The sequence below is a fragment of the Sinocyclocheilus grahami genome, unplaced genomic scaffold, assembly GCF_001515645.1.
Source record: "Sinocyclocheilus grahami isolate Dianchi unplaced genomic scaffold, SAMN03320097.WGS_v1.1 scaffold144.1, whole genome shotgun sequence".
NCBI classification, from domain to species: Eukaryota; Metazoa; Chordata; class Actinopteri; order Cypriniformes; family Cyprinidae; genus Sinocyclocheilus; species Sinocyclocheilus grahami.
In genome coordinates this window covers 571,402-598,741 of record NW_015505323.1, presented here as the reverse complement: position 1 = coordinate 598,741, position 27,340 = coordinate 571,402, and the positions used below count along the sequence as shown (strand labels likewise).

Below are 27,340 nucleotides of genomic sequence, written 5' to 3'. Positions count from 1 at the left end.
AAATAATGTTATTTTTAGCAACATCATATGACTCCTTTAAGTGTAGTGAAGTTTGCCGTCCTATTTTTAAACTTGTTTACATTCATTAATTACACAATAAATGTGATCGTTCAATAGCTGCTTGTCAGGTGGCCATTTGTAATGCCTGTTCCAAAACATATCACGTTATTACAATCTAGAGAGTAGGGCTGGACAATAATTCAATATCAATATGTATCGCGATATAATTTTTTTCAATAACGGTGATATGATTTTTAAACACATTTCCGATATTTCGATATACATTACCAGTGTTTCCCATACATTGATTTATTTGTGACTTCGTTGAATAAACATGAGCACTGCACGTTTCAAAATCAAAACGCGTCGCGGCTGTTTTATATGAATGTATCTCTGAAGGCAACCGACTGTCTTCAGAATAGTTTAGATGGCATTTTTATCTGATAAAGTAGCGTTCATGAGCGGAGCTGCTTTGGTTACAGCCGTTACTGGAGAACCCGTTAGTTCCACCGCTCTCACAGCGCCTCCTGCTGGCAGACAAGCAGTTTGCATTTTCTATAATAAACCCATTTCCAGCCATATGCTTCTGTTGTTGCTCTATTATAGTTTGAAGTAAAAAATATTAATATTAATAAGGAGAGTCTGAGATTTATTTAACAGTGATTTCACATTTCTTGTTTGTATGAAGGCTAAATACCAATAAAAGGTGAACATTTATTTATTTGCGCCATTTTTTTCCCTAAAATATTATATAGTTTTATAGGAGTAGGTTTCATAGAGTTGGCAAATTAATTTTTCATAAGTTTGTAGGTACAGACATCTGTTGTGGCCGTTTTTGAGACTTTTTTAATAGTGTTCATATCGATATCGGAATTATATCGTATCGACCGGAATTAAGAAATATATCGTGATATAAATTTTGGCCATATCGTCCAGCCCTACTAGAGAGTCAAAATAGTTTAGTTATCATATTGTAGCAGTGGTAGTTAAGCTACTAGGCAAATCAGCTAGTGGTATGCAAAGGCTGTCGGCTAACCGGATGGCTTGTGAAGTACAAAATCATGGACCAGTTATAGCTTTCATTTATAGAATATGAAATGGATATTCATTCAGTATTCTTTATAAATGCATCTTAATTATTATATTAGAAATGATTTATCCATGATAAATCCAATTTTTATTTATTTTTATTATTTTTCAGCATGTAATTTTTATTAACAAAATTATAACTTGACTTTTCTCTTGTGATATTTGCGAGCTGCATGAATTCACTTTTAAGCTGTGATGTAAGCAGCAATAAATGGCTGGTCCTGCTAAGAAAACCAAACCTGGCATGAAGAAAGTACAACCTTTTGCTTTTTAATCTTTTTGCACACGCTCCTCTTTCATCCTGCCCTCACTTGCTCCATATTTCGCCCGTAAGCATGTGATTACATGCAACATGTGCCAGTAACTCTGCTTTTTGCATCCTTATAAAACAGAAGCTCACATGATTCCCATCTGTCAGGCAGATTATGCGTGATATAGAGGTCAGCACCTCTGCTGTATTGGTCCACTGACTGGTGCCCAGACTCAAAGCTTAACCTCCATGCCAACATCAGCACATTTTAGGGTCACTGGGGCAGGTCAACGTGAAGCAAAGACAGTTTTAATGTTTCCAGAGGGTGTGGTGTTAATTCGCAAGTAAAGGAGAAGTGAAGCACATGGGAGTTAAAACTGATGTTAGTCAAATGTCCTTCTTATCTGTTATCTGTTTGTGAGAGAATTAAAAAAAAACATCCCTGGGCACCACAAGCACTGGAGATCTTAAAAGGCTTTAGCCAGCATTGAAATTGAATGCTGACTAATAAAAGCTGTGTTAGTCAATAATTTACATAGGCAGCTGACTTCTATGGCATCATCAGCAAACTATCATGAAACCTCAAGTGAGAGTTTGTTCTTAGCATGTTGCTAAGCTAATGATGTCAATGACACAACACCCTCTTAAGTATTGGGTACAATATATATTTTTAAAATTGCATTACATTATTTTATTGCTATTTTAATAATGAATGACATAAGTTCATAATCAGCATTTCTCTTGCTTCACCATCTTGAATTAATTTTTTCACTAATCTCACTGCAATGCCTTCTGGTATTGCCTAATCTGCAAAAGGTTACATACGGTGCTGCCTTAGAATTTGGCTTAAATGTTTCCTCTAAGAAGGCAGCATTTTTTATATTTGTAATAGTATTTAACATTTTTATTTTATTATGTTGTTTATGTTGTTTTTTGTTTTTTTAAATAAAAAAATCATAAAAGTGAACCTTATGAGTAGGGGTGGGCAATATACCTGTAGACACGATTAACCGGTAGAAATTTGTCAAACGGTAGAGATTTTGGACTATCGTCTCTATCGCGGTTATGACGTTGCTTTGCTACGTGGTCACGAAAACGTATCTTTTGCATGCATTTTTAAGCATTGCGGTTTAAAAACAAGTGATTTTAAGTCTTTGAAATGCAATCAGCAGCGAAAGAGAACTCATTTCGCTATATGTGCGCGCTGTCTGAGAGACTGTTTCTGAGCCCTGTAAGAGAGGCTCACTCATGGGAAGACGGTGCTCATAGAGCGCAGGAGTATTGAACGGAGATATTTTTGCCACTTTATATGCCTTGAACAGTTAAGTACACACACTTTTATGTGTCAAAATTCCCGTCTTTGCAAGTATCCTCGTAATCACAGTAATTTAGGTCTTAAGTGAAAGCAAACAGCTGAGAAAGAAAACACGTGTAACAGTATATTGGATCTGGGCAGCTCTTAAAGTGACAGCAGTGTATGTTAATTAAACAACAAAAGAGAGAAAATCTCCCACTGCTCTTGACTAAATCAGTTTTGTAACTTTAATAAGAAATATATTTAATGTACACAGTGAAGAGTATGCAGTTTATTTTATACAATTGATTACTTTATACAATGTATGTAGCATTTCTTATTTATTTGTTCTACTGTAGTTTTTTTGTCCTATTGCTTGTAATTAGTTTCTTATTCTTATTTAACCACTGACTGTTTACTTGTCTTCAGTGAGCTTGAGTTTTATTTATTTGTTTTGTTTTTCATTTTGGCTAGTATTAGTTTTTGTGATATTGAAACTGGCGAACAAAAATTATGAATTTTTTATGGTATCAAAAATGTTGATGATATAAAGACCTTATTTAAAGTACAAATAACTATATCAGGACATATATCGTTACTGTGAAATAAAATGACTCATAACATGATATAAGATTTTGGTCATATCACCCACCCCTACTGAGACTAGCATTTATGAATCTGCTATTTTACAGACTCACTTTGTTTTATTTTCAATTAATTTTTCATTTTATTTCTTTATTATTATTATTAATAATAAAAGTTTTCTTAAATAATACACAAACTAAAAATCATAACTATCAACTTTAATGAAGCTGGTGCTTTACAGACTATCTTTAGATGGTCTAACTCATCTATTTTTGTTTTTTCCTTCATAGATTGTGAGCTTTCAAAATGTGAGCCCAAAGCTGACGTCTCCAATCAAATAACAGGTAAAGAACTTTAAATCCATTGATAGTTTATGTACATGCTATATTCTTGAGTCTAATTGGCCATTAAACCTCAAGGTTCATCACAACCTAAATATCTAATTTTGCTATTTACTTTCACCTGTGTTTTTCTGCTCGGCAGGTTTTGGCTTTGTTTGTTTTGTCTGTACATTATCATGAAAGGAAAGACGTGTTTGAGGCTTCTTGTGTCTGATGTTTTGACTGGATGTCTCTTTCTGCAACGGAAGCACTGAAAATATCATGTCTGCTGGATAAGCATCAAACAACAGAAAGTGTGTGATGTTGTGTATACACATACAACCAATGAGTAGAATGAGGGAGGAAAGAGAACAGTTGTTTTTATCCAAGACTTGAACCCTGACTCTGATCAGCCATTCGTCCATTAGTATAAACTTTTTCCCTTGTCCGTAGCACTGTGCGGTGCGAACGGCTCGCTGGCCATGATCAGGAGCATATGTTGTGTATGATACACATTCTTTACATCTCTGACATGACTGAGTCAGGAAATCTCTGCTCCCAGAGCCACAGAAATGTTGACAGTTCACACTTGCAGGGTTAAAATGAACCACATGTGCGCAATAGGGAGGAATCTGCCAGTGTTTTCAGAGCGAGACGTCCAGCAGTTCTGTCATGAACAATTTTATGGCCTGTGCTTGCTGTATCCTTACTACCATAAAGTATGCTTCTCCAAATAACCAGTCCATACTACTATAAAAGTAATAGTATCCAGCGATGGGGAAGTGATACTGTGGCTTGCCAAGCTTCTCATATTTTAAAGTAGCTTAGATGGTCAAGCTATTCATTTGATAAAGTAGTTGGTTGATTTTAATAACTAGCTTCTATAATGATTTTTATCGCGACAGCCTCAAAACATTACTGCTCTAGAGGAGATCTGGATGGAGGAATGGGCCAAAATACCAGCAACAGTGTGTGACAACCTTGTGAAGACTTACAGAAAACGTTTGACGTCTGTCATTGCCAACAAAGGGTATATAACAAAGTATTGAGATGAAATTTTGTTATTGACCAAATACTTATTTTCCACCATAATTTGCAAATAAATTCTTTAAAAATCCTACAATGTGCTTTTCTGGATTTTTTTTTCTCATTTTGTCTCTCATAGTTGAGGTATACCTATGATGAAAATTACAGGCCTCTCTCATCTTTTTAAGTGGGAGAACTTGCACAATTGGTGGCTGACTAAATACTTTTTTGCCCCACTGTATATGACAATCGAATAATGTGTTAATAATCAGATCAATACTTATCTGGCACAAACAATAATGGTCTTGGTTAGGGTGACCGCATTTTCTAGTAGTGAGGATTTTATTTACCCCAGCAACTTGAATGTTTTGATTTGGTTCAACAACAACAAAAATTGTATTTTACACTTAATAGAACTAGAAACACACTCTTTTTGTGTGATTAACAGCAGTGTTTAACTGCATATTTCTCTATAACAAGGGCTCAAATAAATTGGTGAATTGTTTTTGAACCGTTTCTGACTATTGACTGTTGAAGTGAATTGAATTGAGAGATAGAGGACAGTTTAGGAGTGCATGTGTCATTTCTGCCTAATTTCGCTTATCTGTAATTCTGCATGCACAATATAATGTGACATACATCAGTGGTTTTGTCACGCTATACCACTGTTTGTTTGGAAAAATGTAGCTTGCCATTGGAAAAGCTGCAATTATTTTGAAGAGCTGAGGTATAGTCATGAAAATTGTCAGGAAAATATGAAGAACCTGTTGCTATAAAGAAACCAATCATTGATATCATATTGCTATCAGCAGCATATTTTTTTTAGATATCATGAGATGGAATCTTGGTAGTGCTGTGACAACAAAGCCGAGAGTCTGAAGTGAATTTGCTCTATATAGTGTGTAACGTGATGCATAATTCACCCACCATCTGTTGCATTATTTCCTGCAAACATTTCTAAGCAACTAATATTTTTCCATTCATAATAAAGTGATGGCTTTTTGTTTGAATATGTGTACAGTTCCTCAGCACAAACATGCAAATAGCAGCTGAAAAACAGCTGTGTTTGTGCCTTTGGCTGTGTTTGAAATTGAATACTAGGTTATGTGAAACGGTATGCATTATGCAATGGCAAATATATCAGTGTGCTACACTGTTGTCACATGACCTCCATGTTTTGTTCTGGAAGTGATTTACAGTTGTCGTCTCGGTAATAAATATAGTAATTTACACTTTAATTCAATATAAAAATGTTAAATCAAATAATGAATAGACTGATAAAATTGATATTTCAGTTTCTTTTAACGTTTGCACATTGTTACAAGGGTCATGCATACAGAAAATTGGCACACTGTACACAGTATACTTACTGCAGAAATGTTAAAGGATTAGTTCACTTCCAGAATAAAAATGTACTGATAATTTACTCACCCCCATGTCATCCAAGATGTTCATGTTTTTCTTTCTTCAGTCGCAAAGATATTAAGTTTTTCGAGCAAAACATTCCAGGATTTTTCTCCATATAATGGACCTCTATGGTGCTCAACAGTTCCAAATTGTAGTTTCAATGCAGCTTCAAAGAGCTCTACACGATCCCAGCTGAGTCTTATCTAGCATAACGATCAGGCAAAGTAAAAAAGTAAACATTTATATACTTTTTAACCACAAATGCTCGTCTTGCACTAGCTCCACGATGCGCATCATGCATGACGTAATAACGTTGGAAAGGTCACACGCGGTTAGCTCTTTGTCTGTGTACTTTGGTTCAAAAAGGTAGGGTAGGGCGAAAAACTCCATCTCCTTTTCTCCTCCAACTTCAAAATCATCTGACATCACTGTTTTACCTTTTTATGTAAAGGTCGTTTGACATTCTTTGAACGTTCGCTTTGTAAACACTGGGTCGGTACTTCTGCCCTATATGTCATGCGTGACCTTTCCAACGTGACTATGTAATGTGTGAGGTCGAGCTAATGCAAGATGAGCATTAGTGGTTAAAAAGTATATACATTTTTATTTTTTCAGAAATAAAAGATAAGACCCTTATTCCTTGGCTTGGATCGTGTAGAGCTCTTTGAAGCTGCATTGAAACTGCAATTTGGACCTTCAACCCGTTGAGCACCATTGAAGTCCATTATATAGAGAAAAGTCCTGGAATGTTTTCCTCAAAAAACCTTAATTTCTTTGTGATTGAAGAAAGAAAGAACTACTCCTTTAATATTTTAGATTGGTTTCAGTTGTGGGTTTTGTTGTGCTAGTCATTTCTCCTCCAACTTCAAAATCATCTGACATCACTGTTTTACCTTTTTATGTAAAGGTCGTTTGACATTCTTTGAACGTTCGCTTTGTAAACACTGGGTCGGTACTTCTGCCCTATATGTCATGCGTGACCTTTCCAACGTGACTATGTAATGTGTGAGGTCGAGCTAATGCAAGATGAGCATTAGTGGTTAAAAAGTATATACATTTTTATTTTTTCAGAAATAAAAGATAAGACCCTTATTCCTTGGCTTGGATCGTGTAGAGCTCTTTGAAGCTGCATTGAAACTGCAATTTGGACCTTCAACCCGTTGAGCACCATTGAAGTCCATTATATAGAGAAAAGTCCTGGAATGTTTTCCTCAAAAACCTTAATTTCTTTGTGATTGAAGAAAGAAAGAACTACTCCTTTAATATTTTAGATTGGTTTCAGTTGTGGGTTTTGTTGCGCTAGTCGTTTGTAGTCAAAGATACCAGCTGTTTTGATGAAACAGAAACCCATCTAATTGTTTACACACTGTACACCAGGGATCCTCAAATCTGGCCCACGAGATCCGCTTTCCTGCAGAGTTTAGCTCTAACCCTAGTCAAACAGACCTGAGCGTGCTAGTCAATGTCTTCAGGATCATTAGAAAATCACAGGTAAGTAAGTTTGATCAGGGTTGGAGCTAAACTCTGCAGCGCATTGGCCCTCCAGGGCAAGATTTGAGGAACCCTGCTGAACACCATGAATACCCTTGTTTTGACTGATCTGAAGGTTCCATGTTCATGCTGACCTCTGCTTGCTGCTGATTGGCTAATGGAGCACCTGTCTGTTTGATTATTGGGTGATGCAGCACGACTCAGCTGTTGTAATCTCTCACATTCTCACCTCTCTCTGTCAACCAGTTTCTGAACATGAGCCCCCTGCAGGAAGCATTCATGACTCTGTGCCAAAGGATAACTGCTGTCCCTAAATATTTAATCCAAAATGGCTTCCATTGAGAGACTGAACCACTTGCAGCTCTTTTACCACAGTACAAACCCATATCAGTTCAGGCATTGTAATGTTATAAATGGAATATTTATTGCACAATATAGGCTACACATTCTCTCTCAAACATCCTGACACAGAAAAATTGCTTGGGTCCCGCAGCTGTGCTTTCTATAAATAGATGCCATGACCCACCCCATCAAAGACTCTTTGGCCCCTCTCAGTACCCACAAAGCACATGACCAATGGATACACAAACATGTGCTCAGAGGCTGTTCTGACATCACAATCACGGGAGATCATTGTCCAAACAAGATAGGCCTGGATCAGAACGTTAAAGTGCTCTAGTGTGTCTGAATGTAGACTTAAATCTCCACAACATTCACCAAATTAAGCTAGTTTTTAGCATTTTAACAGTTTCAAACCTAGTTTAGCGATTTATCTTGATCTGTTACATGCAAGGCACCAAAGAGGCTAATCACTTTTATATTATATTTTATTTTGTTTTATTACTGAAATTTTTTAAGTGATAAAACATCTGCTGTAATACAGTGAAATAGAATATATTTGTGTATTGCTTGCACAGAAAAATCAGTTTGCCAAAAAAATTGCAACTTTTAAATTAAGAAAGATGTTTTTTGCAACATCTACCAGCAGAAGATAACTGGGCCATGGTAACCAGCCAAACCGTGGTTACTAGGGTGTTACTAGCTTTCAAGTGTGTTCCTAACTGTCCCAAATCATTGACATTCTGGTCCCTAAATGGCTTGTGGCCCTGCATTTTTATTTTGTTTTGTTTTGTTTAAAGAAATGAAATTACTTTATATTTTATTTTGCGGCTCATTTATTGTCTGCCAGGCAAAAACAAAACAAAAACTATATCTAAATGTTTAGAAAAGTAATAGTGCACCTGTCTCAAGCTGCGTTATTTGAGGTAACGTTGATGTCCATATTCTAAACAACATTTACTTACATTTTATAACATTGAGGCAAACCCGGTTTGCACAAATGAAAATAAACACATTGGATAATAATGCACACTTAAAGTGAAAAATGGTTTTATTGAGTATTTTGTTAGTTTAGAAGATTTGAAGTTGTTGTGTGTTGTCTGTCTTTTAAATTAAGAAGAGGGGAAAAAAGGAAGTGGGATAGTACAACATAAGGTACTTAAAAGTGTTTTTACAGTATGTGCTGCTGTGGATTAGGGCTTAGTTTAGATACTCATGTTGGACTTTTTAAACTGTGTTTAGTCTCCTCCTCTTTTTTTGAGATGTAACGGCCATAACGGAGGCTCAGGAATTTCAATAACAGAAAACTCAGTCAGTCTGAGTGTGATGCTAACTAAGTCACAAATTTTTATGAATAGTTAAAAAAGGTTTGTCAAGCTGCAGCCATTTTAGCTCATTGGGCTCCCTTTCTTCATTATTTCAAACTAAAGATGTTTAAAAGGTGTTTGGGTTCTTTTTACGTTCTCATAGCCCTATATGGACCTCAAATTGTCACAGAGACCAGACGATTTGTAAGGCATAATGATTTCCAGTTCTTTTGATGTCGGACAGCACATAGGTGTGATTATATGATTATAGGACATGGACAGAATTTGGGTGGGAGGAGGAACGGGTGAGGGACAGGCAAATTGCTCAGGTGGGGAAATGGTTGATTGAGATTGATGAGCTTCTGAAATAAAAAGTGCTGCTCTGAGGGCCAGAATAAGAACGAACCTTGTAGCTAGTGAAGTGGTGGATAAGAAAGTTAAAGAAAGAAAATATTAAAGAATCCATTTTTCAATTAATATAACTGATATTGTTATTAATATAGTTAGAGATGTGCAAAAAAAACTGCACGGTTTCAAAAAGCAACTAGTCTGTGGGTTGCCTGAATGTATGATCAATCAAACCCATCTTAAATGGATAGTTCACCCAAAAATGAACATTCTGTCATCATTTACTCACCCTCCACTTCTTCCAAACCTCTTTTGATTTTTTCTTTATTCTGTTTATTGCAAAAGAAGATATTCTGAAGAATGTTGGTAACCAAGCAGTTGATGGTAGCCATTGACTTCCATAGTATGGAATAAAAATACTATGGAAGTCAGTGGCTACTGTCAACTTGAGGGTGAGTAAATGATGAGACTTTTAATTTTTGGGTGAACTATCACTCCAGATAGATACCTGTCAGATACCTGACAGAAAACCTAAAGTCAGTCGGGGGATGTCTGCTGGTTCTCATAAGATGTTGAGGAAGAGATGTCTAATATTATTTCCCCCCACTCACGTGCAGTGTGTCATTATTAGAAAAATTAATTTTGAATTATGACTGTATATTTCCAGTCTGTTTTTTTTTTTTTGCTTTTTCAGTCTCTCTTTCAGAAGATCTTCTGTGTGTTGCGTGAGCTTCTGGTTTTCTCTACCCTGTTATTAGGGGGCCTGACCTCAGAAAAGCTGGCAGGGAGCAGACAGATGAAAGAGCAACACTAAATGCTTTCTGGCAGTGTGAATGCACATGGAAAAAAAAGATGGATATGAAATGTAAAGATGTTTGCCCTCTGAAATGCACAGATATTAATGTGCACATCTTTGCAGTTGTATGTCTCAAGCAAAGGTTGCCCTACAAATACAAATGATGCTTTGTATTGGGTTGAACATTTTCTGTTGTGCTCTAATTTTATCCGTCAGTGAAATTTCTTTATCTTTTATTCGTTCTCGCAGTGTGAAAAAGGCAGTGTACATGTTTAGTGATCCAGTGACTCAATTTAATGAACATTATCGGATGAATTATTCTGGAGGACCGATTGGAATCTCTAATTTCTCTCCCCAAAACCTCAGTCACGTCTCTGTTTTTGTGGTTTTTGCAACTTCTCGACTTCTAATCCAGATGATCTTCCTTTAAAAGTAGAAATGTTTCTGAAGTAGCTGAAAGAAATAGATAAAATATTTTTTCCCATCAAAATGTTAATGTTTTTAAAATTTGATGGATGGCTAATGAATGGTGGATAAATGACAATTTCATGAGAAAATGAGAGAACAACAACAACCATATCAAATGAGGCAATTTAAGAAAAGCAAGATATACAAGACGTGTGGGGAAGTACTCATCATTTAGAAGAAGCAGGTATGACAAGCAAGCAGTAAACAGAGCACTGAAGTGAGAAAGAACAGTCACATTTGAGTGAGAGTGAAGGATTGCAGGTAGTTTATGAGGCCTGAAGGTCTGTCAGTGTCACGAATGTGACGGGCAGCAGTGACAACTGCATTCATCACTGTCAACTCACTGTCACCAGATCTACAAGTCCACATGCATGTTTAAGTGCTGGCCGATGTTTGTTTCTTACTCTTCCTGTCCTTTAGTGTGTCTTGGGTCCACAGTCACATTCATTTTCATTTTTAACTTAATTGTCTTTTCAAACAAGGTCTTTTCGTAGTTTTGCAAGATTCACATTCAATTTTTCTTTCATTATCAGAATATTCATTAAAGGGGACATAACACGCACAGTTTCGGCCAATCTCATGTTAATCTTGAGTACCTATATGGTAGTATTGCATCTTTCATATCTCCGAAGAGTCTTTAGTTTTATCAGATTTATAAAAGAAAGATACAGCTTTACGATTCTCTCCGAAAACAGCCAAGCTCCTGGAGGCGTGCTGTGGGAGGAGCAAGAGTCGTGAGCACTTGCATGCCAGTTGCTAACAAAACACAGAAATTTTATGCCGTTTTACTTACCGCTTGCGGTTCCGACTCATGACCGGCAATTTTTATCGCTGGGATTACTCCTCCTTTCAGTGTCAAACGATCTGTAAATCCAGTGTCGAACTGGGGCTTGTTTATAAAGCATTCGTAAACATTCGAACAAACAAACACACTTGTGCAACTCCGTTGCTGTCCCAGAAAAACAAACTGCATCCACTGTTCATGTAATGCTGGATTCTTTGGTAAGCTGAACAAGGTTGTCTTTCCCTCACGTCCAAAAACACACTTCTTTGGACATTCTTCTCGAGCAAGTCCTGTGCAGCGCTGCTGACGACTTCCGTAACCTGAATTGAAGCATGTTGATGGGTGCACTCGCACTTTGGTTGATGTGTGCAAGCGCTCTTCCGAGTGAAGAAATACTCCATCAGCAGAAATACTCTGTCATACGTCCAAGTCGTTTTTGAAACATGGCCATGTTTAACATGAGATTCCAACTCTTTAACAGTGTAAATTACTCAAGATGCATGAAATAGTCCCCCCCCAATTAAAAAATTTAGAATGGGACATGAAAAGTGGCCATTATAAACCAGCACGTTATTACACTATACCATTCAACTATTCAAAGACTCCTGAAAAAAGTATCAGTTTCCACCAAAAATATTAAGCAGCACAGCTGTTTTCAACATTGATGATAATAAAGAATGTTTCTTGAGCACCAAATCAGAATTTTGAAATATTAATTATCCACCCCTTTGAACGCGAATCTCAAGAACGGTCTGTGATAAGCTGGATGTGAAAGTAAGTGTCTTTCAGATCCCCCGATAAAAAACATTCCACAGGGCAAGTCAGCATCTTGAACGGCCGTTTCATAAGCGTATTGTTCAGATGCCTGAGATCGAGAATAGGCCTGAGCCTGCCATCTCTTTTGGGAACAAGAAAGTAGCGGCTGTAAAAGCTTATCTCGCTGTTCGCTAGAGAATCCATCTCCACAGCTCCTTTTGCAAGCAAAGTTTGCAAATTGGCCATGGCCTTTCCAATGGCCTGCGCAGTGGCCTTTGTAGTGTGCAGAGCCACATCGTTCACTGTGCGCATCTCTTTAAAGTCATCAGGATTTGGGCCAGACTCATCAATAATGCGGAGAAGCTTTGCCTGAAAACTTGTAGCGCCACCAATGTGTACTGCGCTGAGCCAGCCTGGCAAGCTACTGAATAAGATCTATTTGCTAGAGCGTAGGTCATCCTGCAGGGCTCAGATGGATGCACTGCATGGGCTTTTACCCCAGGGCCGATGGAGAGGACAGATGCGCAGCGACCACCTCTTCAAGGGGGGGAGCTTGCCATATCATCTTCCTTCAGCGCTGTCAATAGTGGTGAGAGCAGCAGAAGTGGAGGAGTTAACATGTACCGAATAGGGGGCGTGCCAGAGTGAAGCACGCGGGCCTTGCACCGGCGTGAGTTCACTCGAGCCCAATTGAACCCTGCTGCTCTGCTGTTTCTTTCTCCAAGGCTCCTGGGAGGGAGGAAATGGGTGAGCAGGCCAGGGAGGACCTCTTTCATTAAAGAAGGAGATCCGCGAGCGAAGAAGAGTGAGACTCATGCTCTCGCAGTTAGAGCATTCAGTCCCGGTGAGCGTAGCCTCAGCGTGGATGCTGCCTAGGCAAGCATGCCCGTCTCTGTCATGCAGGGGTTCCCTGCATGAGCCACACTCACGGCGTGACATTAACAACAACGTCGCAGTGAAATTTGCTCAGACAACTTGCTCTTTTTAATCCGCCGGATGGCTGCAGGGAAAGGCTTGCTCAGCGATCTTCCACTGCCAGGAGCTCCCTATAATTAAATGCAGCAGGAGAGACCGTTTGATAGGGAGCAGTTGTTTTAAATTGTAATAATGATAATATTAGAATTATATAAATGAACAATAAAGTTAATCAAAATGGCATTTTTATTTTATAAGAGGTCCAATGTTACTTTATGATGGTGTTACTGTTATTTAAGTCTAAATATGTGGTTACCATAGACTTTGTAATGTTTAACTTAAGCTTGAGGGTATGTTTGTAGGCCCAGTGAATGGATGAACGACTGTGCTCACCGCTGCTTCCTAAAGCAAATGATTCATCACAGAAAATCTGAAGAATTCTCACACTTCCTTTTTCTGAAATATCCCAGGAATGTATCACCATGGCAACAGAAGTGGTTGGAGTGTGTGTGGTCAGGAAGGACAGTAATACAGCATGTGAGCGTATGGGGGAGTCTGATTTTATTCGCTAGGGTTGAACACAGGAAGAGAATACAACTGAAGTTGTTTTCCAAGTGATGATGTGTGTTTACAGATGCGGTTTTCCAAGGAAAGGTGACATGTCCCAACAAATACGTCCTGTTTCTTTGTACATTATCTTTTATTTGTGTGTGGTTTTGTGGCATTCTATGGAATGTAAACACAGCACTTGGACCTATTTGGACCTTTCTTGAATACTGTAACTGTATACTGTATAACAATTATTTTAATACTAAATATTATTTACTTAATTATTTTGAAAACAAATCCTGTCAGATTAGTGCTTTGACATACATTCCTTCCCAAATGGATTCTGTTATCCCTCATCTTTTTCATCCAAGTTAATTTTTTTCTCTCAGGCTGGACAGAGATATAGGTCACTGTGCAAACATGATGCATTTGACAGATATAAGCAGCTCATGTTGTTGTGACTGAAACTTTCAGCTCGTGTTGGGTCTGGATGAGGCAAATCCTGTCAGATTAGTGCTTTGACATACATTCCTTCCCAAATGGATTCTGTTATCCCTCATCTTTTTCATCCAAGTTAATTTTTTTTCTCTCAGGCTGGACAGAGATATAGGTCACTGTGCAAACATGATGCATTTGACAGATATAAGCGGCTCATGTTGTTGTGACTGAAACTTTCAGCTCGTGTTGGGTCTGGATGAGTGATTTCACTGAGATAAAGCACAGCCACACACCAGGCAATGTTTGACCTCTTAATTTACTTTTAACGTCCAGTGCGTGTACGAGCTCTGAACTGCTCCAGACCATTTCTTGAAGCTGAAGAGGACTTTGTGGTTTAAAGCCAGCGGTGTGCTCTCAAATTCAATGCTAATGTCAGGATGAAGCATGCTCTAAAGCAATGACCAGGGCACAGTGAGTCGTGTTACTCCCTGACACACACCCTTCTGGAGGTCCAACTAAACTCATCTCAGCATTTTTAAAGTCTGGAAGATTTAATTGTTGTGCAAGAGCCTGTTGGGTGTTTTAATTAAATAGAAGTAGACATGGAAAACCTGATATGTTTGTTTAACAAGAAGAAACACGCATGTAATACAAGTGATATTGTTCCTCTGTTTTATTTCTTCATACTGGATGATTATGTTCAGGTGCCTTATTATGCTCAGCGATGTGGCTCAATGAGCTTCCTAACACGAGTCCTACAAAATGCCATGCAAACATACATTTTATTTATTTAAATGTCTTTAAAGAATTGGGACTCTCTGTATAGTAGACACCTTGAAAGTATTTTGTTTAGCAGATTTGGTCAAGTGTGTGTGACCAAAAATCACAAAAACAAAAATTGTGTTTTTATTTTCTGCATTTATATTTAAAGAGAAACGGGCTGTTCTTGAATTCGATGACTTACTTTCTCCACTTCCTTTATTTAATTTCAGAGTTAGACAACACCCTTTACAATGCATCATCAACAAAATGAATCATTCATCATGCTTTTTTTTTTTTTACTTTATAGTGTTGTGATGCCTAAATTCACTTGTACCATTTAAAACAACTTTTTTTTTATTTGTTGTTTTTGTTTTTAATTCATTTTTAATATAAAAAAGTAGAATATTAATATTTAGTGATTATTGTCCACATCAGGCTTCTCATTATCGGCCAGAATATTGGTGCATTTCTATTTGTGTTGCTATTTTAACCCTGAATCCTAGAAGTATTTGTTTTTGCAGTTTAATTAGTCGAATGTCATACAAGAAGACAGTTTTCACTGTCCAATAGTGTAGGTCTCTTAATTTATAATGGCCTTCTGTTGTCTGTTGTGGCCAGGCTTGAGGGAGGAGGCCTGAGGCTAGACTCGAGCTAATCACTTTCTAAGCAGCTTCTGTGTAATCCTCTAGTGCGAGCAGTCGTTTCAGCTCCATCAACAGATTCTGCGATTTCTTCATTCGTTTCACAATAAATTTCAGATTTGTTTTGAACTTACTTGAGTTTCCTCAGTTTTTTCTTCTTCTTTTAAACCATGTGTAGTTTGTGAATTAGAAAGAGAGTGTTTCTTTAAAGCGATGCTTCAAATACTTAAACATTGGAGTTGAGCGCTTATTGATTTTTGTGTTTTTAGCCTGGAGGAAAGCTTGCTGTGGTTTAAAAATGTTATATTAATTTGTTGGGATTTGACAGCCCACCCCTCTCAGTTCAAACTCACTCTGTTGAGTATTAAGATTAGCAACAGTCTTGGACAAAGCCTATGCTCCTCTAAATCCAGGAGAGACGACTCTTAGCAGGGGCTTAAACACGCAGATCGAAACTATCGCAAACTATATCTTGAGGAACGTCGAGGTGAACATTTCATGCTTGTCATGGTCTACACGACTCGTTCAGGAATCCCAGTGAGTCTTTAGAGTTCGAAGTGGCAGAAGCTGTAGTCATGTACCTGCACTGCGGTGTTGTTGAGGATACGGATTCACTGTCCAGCTGGTGAAACGGGAATGTGGAGTCACTTTTGGACAACCACAGGTGGCAGTACGCACAGACGGGCAACACGCTGATTCAGCTGCCAGGTAAAGCTCTATAGAGCTTTACCTATAGCTTTACGTATTTAAATATATAGAGGTATTTTCACATTTCTGCTTTATACCAGAATAGTTATGAGATGCTGCTTCTGCTGTAATTATGGGCACATCTGATACCAACCCACCATCTGTGGATAACACCCTTCATTGGTGAAATAAGGGGTGTGACTTGGTTAAAACTGCTCATGTTATTAGCCTAGCAGAATGATTAGCTGTTTTTGTTGAGTTGTAGATTGGTTGTGACTTGTTTTGCAGGGTATAAAGGAACAAAAAATGTCAAACTCATTCATTAAAATGTTATGCAACATTTATTATTTATTATTATAAAATATTTCATTTTATTCAATATTTTGATAATTTGAAACATTTCAAATTGTAAATATCTTAAATTACTAATAAAGTAATTCATATTTGTGTGTTCATTGTAGCTTACTTTAGTTGCTTTTTTATTCAATTATGATACGTTGTTTATGTTCTGGATTGTTTGGTTTATTTATTTGGAAAATGTTTGTATATAGTAATATCTGAAATATATTAATATTTTAAATGTGTGTTAACATTTATAATAGTATTGATTTTATTAATACTTATTTAATAATAAATAGTATGTTTATACAATATATTTATATATTTTATGTAATATATTTTAATATATTGTAAAATAAGTTAGAAGTGTTAATTCTGTGACCCTGCTTGATTTAAAGATGGGCTTTATCTGTACATGACAGGTTTCATGTATACTTTTATTATTACTATCTGTTTGAATCAAGGTATTGATTGTATGGTAGTATCGATACTGAGGTACCAGTTTACCAAAGCCAAAGTTTTGGTATTGAGCCAGCCTTTCATAACAGACACCCTGGGGTGTAAAATCATATTTTGTTGGCAATATTTGTGGCAGGTCTGAAAGGATTTTACATGATAAAAAAAAATCTATTGTCATAGTTCAGGTACAGTATATAGAGGTATTTTCAAATTTCTGCTTGCTACCAGAATAGTTATGGGATGCTGCTTCTGTTGTAATTATATAAACTATATAGGGACCATTTAGGGACAAATGCCTCATTGTTGATAAAGAATAATGGCATCTTTACTCCTCCACATTGAGGTTTGCTCTCCTGATGTGTCTGTATAGGATAATTGTCTGTAGCCCCACAGTGATTTTAATTGCTTCGCTCTTTATTTTTATCTCTCTCACCTAAATATCACCTATTGTTGTTCTAGTCTCAGTATGGAGGGAGAGAAGCGGTCATCTCCTTTTTCAACTAGTCATCCAACTAGTCCATTGGTCCATTTCTGGGCCACATTTTGGATGTCTTCCTAATCACTGGTTTGGATGTTCCTGCACTTGCATTTCCGATTACCTTTGCGTGTGGTTTCAGTGATCAGATCACAAAACTAAAAACATATACATTTTTTTTTTTTTTTGATTTGGCTCAGAAAAGTAATCCGCAAGCTCTATGATTTGAGGTATTATTCATGTCCATAGCACAAACATGCAGGAATAGCACAATGCTTGCCTTATATTCTAAGCTTGCTGTATATAGAGAATGGGAAGTTCATACATCACAACTATAAAAAAGAGATTGAAAAGGTGTGAGATGTGCAGACAGTATGGAAAAGGAGGGGAGGAGAGAAAAAAGGACAGACAGCCTGATGGAGAGGGAGGACAGGAATAGAAAGGCTGTGTCTTGAGGGTGCGACTCCCCTCTGTTTCTGTTTCTTTGTTGAAGTGGAAAGAGCAGGGCACCACATTGGACCTCTATGGGGATCCTACTAAATTTAGGCAGACCAAAAACAGACAACACAGGAACAATCAAGTACACTGTAAAATCCAATAGTTTACCTTACTTAGATTTAGTTAGTTATCTTTACTTAGTTGTTATACTTACTAGGTTTTATTAAGTTACAGCTACTTTCAAGGCAAATAAAACAATTGACTTACTGTTTTGAGTGACACTTACTTAAAATATTCAAGTAGCCACAAAGGAACCAATGACATTAATAAACCAATGAGAGGCAGCAGTGCACTAATATGTTGCTAATGTGCAACATAACAACAGCAGAAGAAGAAAAGAAAACGAGTCTTAATAGACTTTTCACTCATTTCCTCCATGTCTGCAGTTATCTTTCAGTAGTTGCATTCACTCGTTTCCCAAAGTCATCTTGAATGTTGCATTCTCAATACAACTGAAATATTTGAAAGAACATCACATAAGCTAACTTCATAAATTGATGTTGATTTTCCTAAAATGTGTTTTTTTTAACTCCCCATTATAGTGATTAGCAGTCCCTTTGGTTGGGCACTTTGAACTTGGTTTACGTTACTATAATTATCTTCCTGTTAATGTAGTAATGCATTATGAAGTCAGAGTTATTTGATTTCAAAGGAAGAAAAGTAATAAATAGGTTGCTTTTAGTAAGTGACCTATCTTCTAATTAAAGCATTAATTCAAGGCAATCGGTTTGCATGCTTTTTTTAAGTAAGCCCAACTAATTAGATTTTACAGTGTATAATGCTAAAGTCAGATGTTTGAAAAATATATATATTTTTTTTTTAAGGGGAAAAAAATGTTTTTAGAAGAAGTCTCTTATGCTCACTAAAGCCCAAACAGCTGTCTTGGGGAACAGAGGCTGGAAGTGCTCCTCACCCTTGATTTTAGGTAGGGGTGAACATTACAGTTAGGAAAAACAGGAAAATTTTACAGTAGGAAAAACAGGCTTTGTGTTCACGCTAACAGACTCTCTCTTCATGCTTCACGCACAGCATTGGCTGTAATGCCGCAAGCTGAATTGACCTTTTCATTCAGTTTGTCAACTGTAAGTACACTTCAGTCCTGCACAGTTCATGTTACCCTGTTTGGAAACAAGCTTCATGACGTTAACAGTGTCAACATGATTGGCCCAATGAGAAGAGCTTGAGCTCTGTGAGCTCTGCTGTACATGAAAATAAAATAAATTTAAGATAAATACAGTATAAGATCCCATAAAATCAAAATTGGAGTTTTGTGGCTTTTAGTTATTTTTTTATTAGCTTCAAAGCCACCTGCATGGTGTTGTGCTCCTAGAACTTGGCACAATTCATTAACAGGTATACATTTTAAAATATACAGTCTTTCTCATCCAGTAAAATGTACCTAATATATTGTCCAATCAGATGCTCTTTAATAAAAGTATCTCCTCACATACCTCCTACATCTGATGAGCAATGACGAGTAGCAAAATCATGGTTTCCGAATCATCGAGACATAAACTAAACGTTTAAAAAATGCATGCAGTTCAATTAAGCAGTAGACGTTTTGTTTTTTGTTTTATTTTATGTTGTATTTGTTTTGTATTTCAGGTGTTGTCATTTTATTTCATGATTTTTTTTCATATATTATATATTTTTTATTTTATTACATTATTATTATTGTTATTATTATTAGTGATTTGATTTGATGTTTTGAATACGGGGTTAGCCTTTTAATTATTTTTTTTATTTGTCCCATTCGACCCATTGTGACTTAAATACAAACCGAGCTTCGTTGTTGATGGCCATAGCTGGTTAGGACATTTTTTTAGTTTGATACTAGTTAGGACATGGTGTAGAGCTCCACGGTGGTCACCCCTAGTGTACCTTGGTCATCTGCCTCTTGAATCCCTTACATTCCCAGTGCTCCACTGGTAGGCCTGTCGCGATAATTAAATAACAATCTAATCGCGATTATTTGATCTAACCGCGGTTGTTTCAGACAACAGAAGAGCACCAGTTTGCTTTTCATGCACTGTATAGCCTATACAGGGCTCCAGACTCATTCTTCCCACTGGTCACTCTTTTGCAACTAACTTTCTCAGCTGGTCGCACAAGCACATGATTTGGTCGCATATATATATATTTTTTTTTGCGCTACAACATGGGATTATTCAATGCATGCTGATGAACTTTTATCATAGTTTATAGATATGGAAACAAAAGTGGTTACTATTCAACCCGTTCTTTATCATCAGTAGTATAATTTGTGATTTGAATTTTGTGAATGGGAGTTTCTCTTTTGCTGTGTTAAACTTCGGATGCTTTCACTTTCGAATTCGAGATCTTGTTGTCACTGTTTTGCTTACATACATCTATGCACCTTTCATTTTTTTAAGACTAAAACAAAAGATGGATTCATTGTTATTCTTAATTAAAAAGCACAACAACAATAAATCAGTAAGATACAATGACATATTAGCTTACAAAACGTTTATTAACAAAAACGAATAAGATGAGGCATGGCACACACCACATGCTGTATTACATACCGACTAATAAATTACAGAACGTTTAGCAAACACTGAGGAATCAAATAAATAAATAAATAAAAGAGAGCCTCCATAGCGTAATGTGAGGTAAACAGCAAAGATAACAAGTTTTTCAAAAATGAAAAACAAAAAGAAAAGTAAAACGAATGGTGACAGTGCTTGCATGTCCCCCCCACCCCACAAGAATACCAGCATGTTCACCTTCTCTGGTTTAAGAAGTGGTCTTTTACTTGACTTTCGCTTGAAAACCATCCATCGTTTCCTCAATATGCGCGTCATTTTTGCTGCGCGCACCTTCGCGCTCGTGCTGACACGGCGAGTATACTCTCTAAGCGCTGTTTCGGTATGCTTTCAGTTTAGTTTGCCCTTTGATGTTTCTCATATGCAACAGAAATTGCAGCGCTTATGAGTTGATCAACGCGGTGGTCGCGCCAGTGCGACCGCACACAAAATTTAGTCGCACAGGCAGAAAAAATGTTCGCAGTCTGGAGCCCTGCTATATCATCTGAAGCCATTCCATATCTTAATGTGAGGGACAGAATTTAGGTTTACAGAAACTCATCTTCTTTCTGCTGCAGCACACTCATTCTCCGCTCAGCATTCAAACAGCACGTCACGTTCAGTTATGACAGTCAGCATAAAACTCTCTCTCCAAGATGATATATTCCCATTATAATACTTTAGTTTAAAAAAGGAAGGAATTATCACAAACAGAAAGATTATTAGAAACCTTTCTTTTTCTCATGATTTAGATCTTATATTCATGAATGTATTTTGTAAGAATACAAATAGTTAACAGAATAAACGTGTTTAAATGGTATAATGTGCACCAAAGATTTAAAAACAGACAACAAAAACAATCTCTTCTCATTTAATAACTCGCTGTTTCCTTTCTGCTGTCTCTCTTGTTCACTTCTTCTCTCGGCATCATCTCATCACTGTAGTGTTGATCCATGTGGCCGCTCTGCTGCCATCTATCAGAAATCTGGTGCTCTGCTGTTTAGATGTAGAGAAAACTGTTGCCGGTAAATGTGAAGCGATGCCGCTTTCAGATTGTCTGAAGTTACTGTTGTTATCTTGGGTTATTACTTCTTCAGTATCGGGAAGATCAGGAACATATTACCTGGAAACAGTGAGGCTATGTTTTGCTGTCTGTTCTCTTCTGATACCTGATAAGCCCTGAAAAATAATCATCTGTGAGACTGAGAAAGGTTAGGTTTGGAGGAACCTACAAATGCGCTGTTACAGATTGATTCCATGGCTGTGTATGTTCTTCTTTCTTTTTAATCGTTTATTTTGAGTGACCTTAAAACTCCCCCACGATTCACCTTCCTGTCACTAAAGAACAGTTCATGGATACCACAGTGTCCTTTTGAAGTTTCCCTGCTGCTCATGTTATTTTTTCCCCAGATTCCTTAGTTCTTTTTCCACAGACTGTGAATTCCCAACCACATTTAGATCTCTTCCAGCTCTGGGAAAAGAATAGCTGTCTGATTTTCTCCAAGTGTAATGTCTCTATTTGTTGAAGTGGTTTGTTGTATTTCTGTGGTTTGGGTGCTAAAATGATGGATTTTAGACGTTAGTGAAATATCCTGTTACTCTGCATGCAAAGCTTGAAGGACAGCGGCACGGCTGTGAAATGGGATTCATTTTGATGAGATAATACGTTGGGAACGGTGACGGTCATCTCCTGTACGGAGCACTTTAGATGTGAGATGGAGGTCATTTCTTTGTCTTCTGTCATTGGTGAGGAAATTAGTAGATTAATGTAAAATCTTTATGCGATAAATGAAATTGTAAGTCTTGCGGAAACCCCAATTTAAACCTAGAATGATTAGTTTTGTGCAGGTTGTAACCTTGTGTGTGTTAGCTATAGTTTAATCTAGAAGCTGAGATTTTTCAAATGAGGACACTCAAATGGGTGTCCTCATTTGGAAAAAAAAAACGTAATCATTTTATTAATTAAAATAATAAATAAAAGTGTATTATTATTATTATGAATTATTATTATTATTATAGTTAAATTAAATATAATTTTTATTCTAAAAAGAATGTATGTATAGGGTTTTAGAATTTGGATAAATAAAATGTATTGTTGTTGTTGTTATTATTATTATTATTATTATTAAATATAAATTTTATTCTTAAAATACAAAAGATATAGGATTTTAGAATGTGGGTTATAAATAAATGTATAATACAAGTATGGAATGTTTTCACTTAGCTAGTGTGTGTGTGTGTGTGTGTATTTTTGTTTCTATGGACTACAAGGGAAGCGCATCTGTGTTTTCAGATGACTATCACTTCAGTCATTGGAGTCATATTGTGAACCGTTATTAAATGTGCTTCACCCTCTCCTGTTTGACTGCACTGGAGCTCACTTACACACACATACAGACACACACACACCATTACATCATTCAGCTGCAGAAGGGAGAACCTCATTTGCCCTACCGTACCGCGACCTGTCTCTCTCAGACTCTGAGGGAAGAGTGTGGGCTCTCTTCCTCTCACACTCATGCATGCAAACAGATACCGAGATACGGAAGAGAACCTAAACCCTGGTCTTCTCAGGTGCTCAGCGGGGTTTAGAGAAAACCGTGCTGTTACTGAAACTCAGCCCGTCTGACCGGTAGCACTGTCTGTTATTCTGTTAGTTGTTTTATTCCTGGAGTATTTAAAATAAATAATTAAAAAACATAATATTTATTTTCATATCATTTTTAAAATGGGAATAAAATTAAATGTTATATTATCATATAAATCTTTCCCTTTTTTGCATTATTTTGTTTAAGCATTGTTATTTTGTATGTTATGACTCGATGTCATTTGTTAACTTATGTATATGTAAATTATAAATTATAAAAAATTACTTAATGTTTATTATATAAATAATTTAATGTCATGAAGAATATAAATATTAATTGTAATATAATATTACAATTCAATGTTCATCTATAATTCTATATAATCCTGTATGACTCCCCCAGAGCGCAAAAGAAGAGGTTTATCAGAACGTCTCAGCTGCTCTTTTCCATACAATAAAAATGGATTGGGACTAGGGATTTTAAATGCGTCATTAAAGTGGTCCACACAATTCATGCTTTGTATTCTAAATACTTTTGAAGCCATATGATAGAGTTCTGTTAGTACCTGGTTTAAAAAAAAAAAGTTGTTTATTTAATACTTTGCTTAAATGTGAGCAGACATTCTGCTGTAAATAACTATGTCTTCCACAGAGGAATGTCATAAGGTTTCAAAAGACAAAAGGGTGAATAATTTGACATTTTGTACATTTTTGGATGATATATTCCTGTAATAATCTGTAAATAATCTGCAGAGGCTTCCATGTTTTCATTAGATCACATGGCCTGATGTGCAGAGTAGCAGTGGTGGAAAAACAAACCTTCCAGTGGGATGTATGGGAAAAAAAGAGAAGAGGAGGCGAAGAGGCAGAGTGACATAGAGAAAGGTGTTCATTTGTACAGCGAGTGGCGCTGAGACACCACAGGGAAGCATTGCAGGAAAATGGATAAATGACATAATTTCTGTCTCTCAGCTGTGTGTGTCTGTGTAGGAGGGATCGCCTCCATCAACCATATTTCATGCTTAATTAGCAGCCCTGGGATGGAGGGATGGTTGGAGTGGAATTAAAGACAGCAAGTAGTGTGCCATACCAGAGTTTTCCAGCATTTGTCCTGCTCTGAAATGGATACTCGTAGATCACAAAGTAATACCATATTTTGTATTTACATTCTTTCCTTCAGTTACCCCAGGCAAGAAATGAGAGGGGAAAAAGTAAATTATGTAATCCAATAGGGATGTAACGATTAACCGCGAGCCGGTTGAAAATCGATTCAAATATGTGACAATTCAAAATCGGTTGAGATGCTAAACAAATCGCGATTCATTTAGGGGTAGGAGTTTATAAGAATTCATGTCTGAGGGGAACTTACTGTCTTTAGAATTGTTTAGATGTATTATTTTCTCTTCCTCTTGCCTCTGTATAATGAATATTAAAGTTAATATGTGCAGCGCTGCTTTGTTTACAGCGGAAACCTGCTGGCAGAGAGTGAATCTGCTTCTCATTCAGCTCTGCTGTTTCATGCAGATATTTTTATGTATTCATGGGTTTCAGTCTGTAACAAAGTTCATAAGTCGGGAAGAAGGAGGCAGGAACCGGCGAACACTCCAAGAAACTTTAATAATAAAATACACTCAAAACAGCGCGACAGCCCCTCGCGGACGACTGCCGCGCACAAACGAAACCAAAACACAAAATAAAATCCAGGCCTGGTCCTCTCTCGTCTTTCCCTGTCGTCCCTCCTCCTTTGTATCCTTCCGGAGCTCCTCCGTGAGACTCGAGACCGGTGAGTGGCGCAGGTGTCGCTCATTATCACTTACTCCACCGGCCTCGCTCTGTTCCCACGGCTCTCGGCCCCGCCCCTCTCGTCACACAGTCACGGGACTTTTTTGTTGCGGCCGCCATCTTTAGGACCTTGCATAGCCTCTCCTTGGTGATCAGAAACCAAAATAACACTTAAACAACAATGGAAAACAATGGTATTAAAAAAAAATTGACACTTTAGGATTAGATCCTTATTTACTGTCAAGCGAACTGCTGACTCCACTAAAGTCTAGGGAAAACTTACCAATTTGACGTTTGCTGGCTATTTACATCTACCTCATACACAATCCCTCTCCGTACTCTCGGGCCTTTTTCAGTTAAATTTTCACCTGTTAGAGACTTGTCCATCGGCCCGGATCCATCTGCAGCACCCAGCCTGGATGCTTGCGTACTCACTTTCAGATTCTGGGCCGAATCAACCGGACCAGATGCGATAGCCGTAACTTCCGTAAAGCCGACACTATCGCATCCAAGCCGGACTCGCCAGACTTAGCCCAGTTTCATTTCTACTGTACATTAATATTTCAGTTAAAATTAATAATGTTACCTAGACAAAACGTTTACTTTCATTTTAATTATATAGATTATAATACATAAATAACATGACTTAACAAATCTATAAACATCTCGTTATTATGAAAGCAATTTTAAAGTCCATTAAATAACTAGCTTGACCAAGCTGGCATGAGGAACATTTATTTACAAAACAATTTATTTACAAAACCGCAAAAAAGCAGAAGTTATACAATAAGTGTAGATAAAATATTTAACACATTTTGCAAAATTACCCATGCATTTACTTGAATGAATGAGGCATTTATATGTACACTTGGACTGTAACATTTAATAAATAAAGGTTAAAACATTAAAAATTTAAAAGGTGTTTTGAGAAACACATTGGTAAATGGCAAAGTTTTTGAATTAAAAATTTTGTACTTGGTAAAATAATTGAAATAATTATTACCTAACTGTTACTGTGAATAATTTTTAAAGGTAATCAGTGAATACTGTTCTTGATTGTTGCTCATTGTGCAGCATGTCTTTCCTCATCTTAGTCCAGTGAGTTCTTTGCTTGGGAGCTTTCATTTCTGCACCTGTAAAGAGTAAATAATGCACAAGTATCTATTACTAAAGGTCTAACTGAATGCACCAAACTGAATTAAAGTAAATGTATATTTCAAAGTATCTTCTTTTGAGTTCTGCAGAAAAACAAAAGTCAGGGTTTTGAAAAAAAATAAAAAATAAGGGTGAATTGATGTAATAATGTAAATGATGACAGAATTCTGGGTTAACTATACTTGTAAGTAAATGAGTAGAAACACTTTTCACTAGTCAGAAAAATAACAGTGAATGCCACAATAAAATACTTGAAAAATACACATTCAATAGATCCATAGCTTCCTGTTGGTCAGTTTGTCTCCTCAGTTAAGATTCCCCCAATTATTGCAGAAAACATTATATTACATAGTATAATCATGGTCAGTGCAGACATATACTTGAACTTACTTTCTCTTGGACTCTAACTGCTCCTTGCTCTTCCTGTCAGAGAAGTATAATAAAGACGATGTCCACTGTCTGACTCCAAGCACTGCTCGCTGTTCACAGCGTCTGAGGAACTTCTGCCACTTATTCTGCAATGACACTTCTCTACTACAAAACATTGTTAAAAGACATGTGTGGCACATTCAAGATAAATATTCAGTTATTCCTGTACGTCTCTACATGCTAAGTGAAGAAGCAACTAAAGTAGCAACAAAACTGGGATTCTGTGTTTTGTTGTAGTCAGTTACATGTGTTTTGATATTGGTGAGCACCTGAACATAAAAGTCTGCTTACATTTAGCAACTGTAAAAGCAGGGCACAGCTACTGCAAATTATCTCAGACATATTGCTGCATATACATTTGATTGCAGCAGTACATTGCCATCGTAAGAATCACTGCAACTAGCTTATATAGCTAAATGAGATTATTTTAAAATAATGTTCTTCTACAGAATTATAATAGTAATAGTACAAACAGGTCCTCTTCACTCTAACATCCTTGAAGTAATTACATTCAGTTTCATTCATAAAAATAAGAATGTGGAAACTAAAACTACAAACCTTTCTCCTTGCGTGCGCTGGACCGTCATCATCCTCCTCTTCTTCATCTGTGTGTTTGCGGATCGGAGTGTTTTTCGTCAAAGTTTAGTGCAGCGTAAACATTCTAGACTCACATAACTGTACTTAGATAAAAAACATCTCATTGATTTTTTAGCTTTAGGTGGAGCATAACGGAAGTTTTCTGGCAAATCAGCAGTCTCGCACGCGAATTGAACCTTTTGCAAGTTTCATTATGAACTTGCTAACTAAAATACTAAAAT

General features: G+C 36.9%; 1 protein-coding gene across 1 annotated transcript in view; it reads left to right on the top strand.

The window, feature by feature from the left end:
- Positions 1–27,340, top strand: part of LOC107591604 (triple functional domain protein-like) — a 57,304-nt gene that overhangs the window by 19,669 nt on the left and 10,295 nt on the right. The window contains exon 2 of the mRNA XM_016280802.1: positions 3,509–3,562. Coding sequence (XP_016136288.1) covers positions 3,509–3,562 — 54 coding nt within the window. The remainder of the gene's footprint in view (positions 1–3,508; positions 3,563–27,340) is intronic.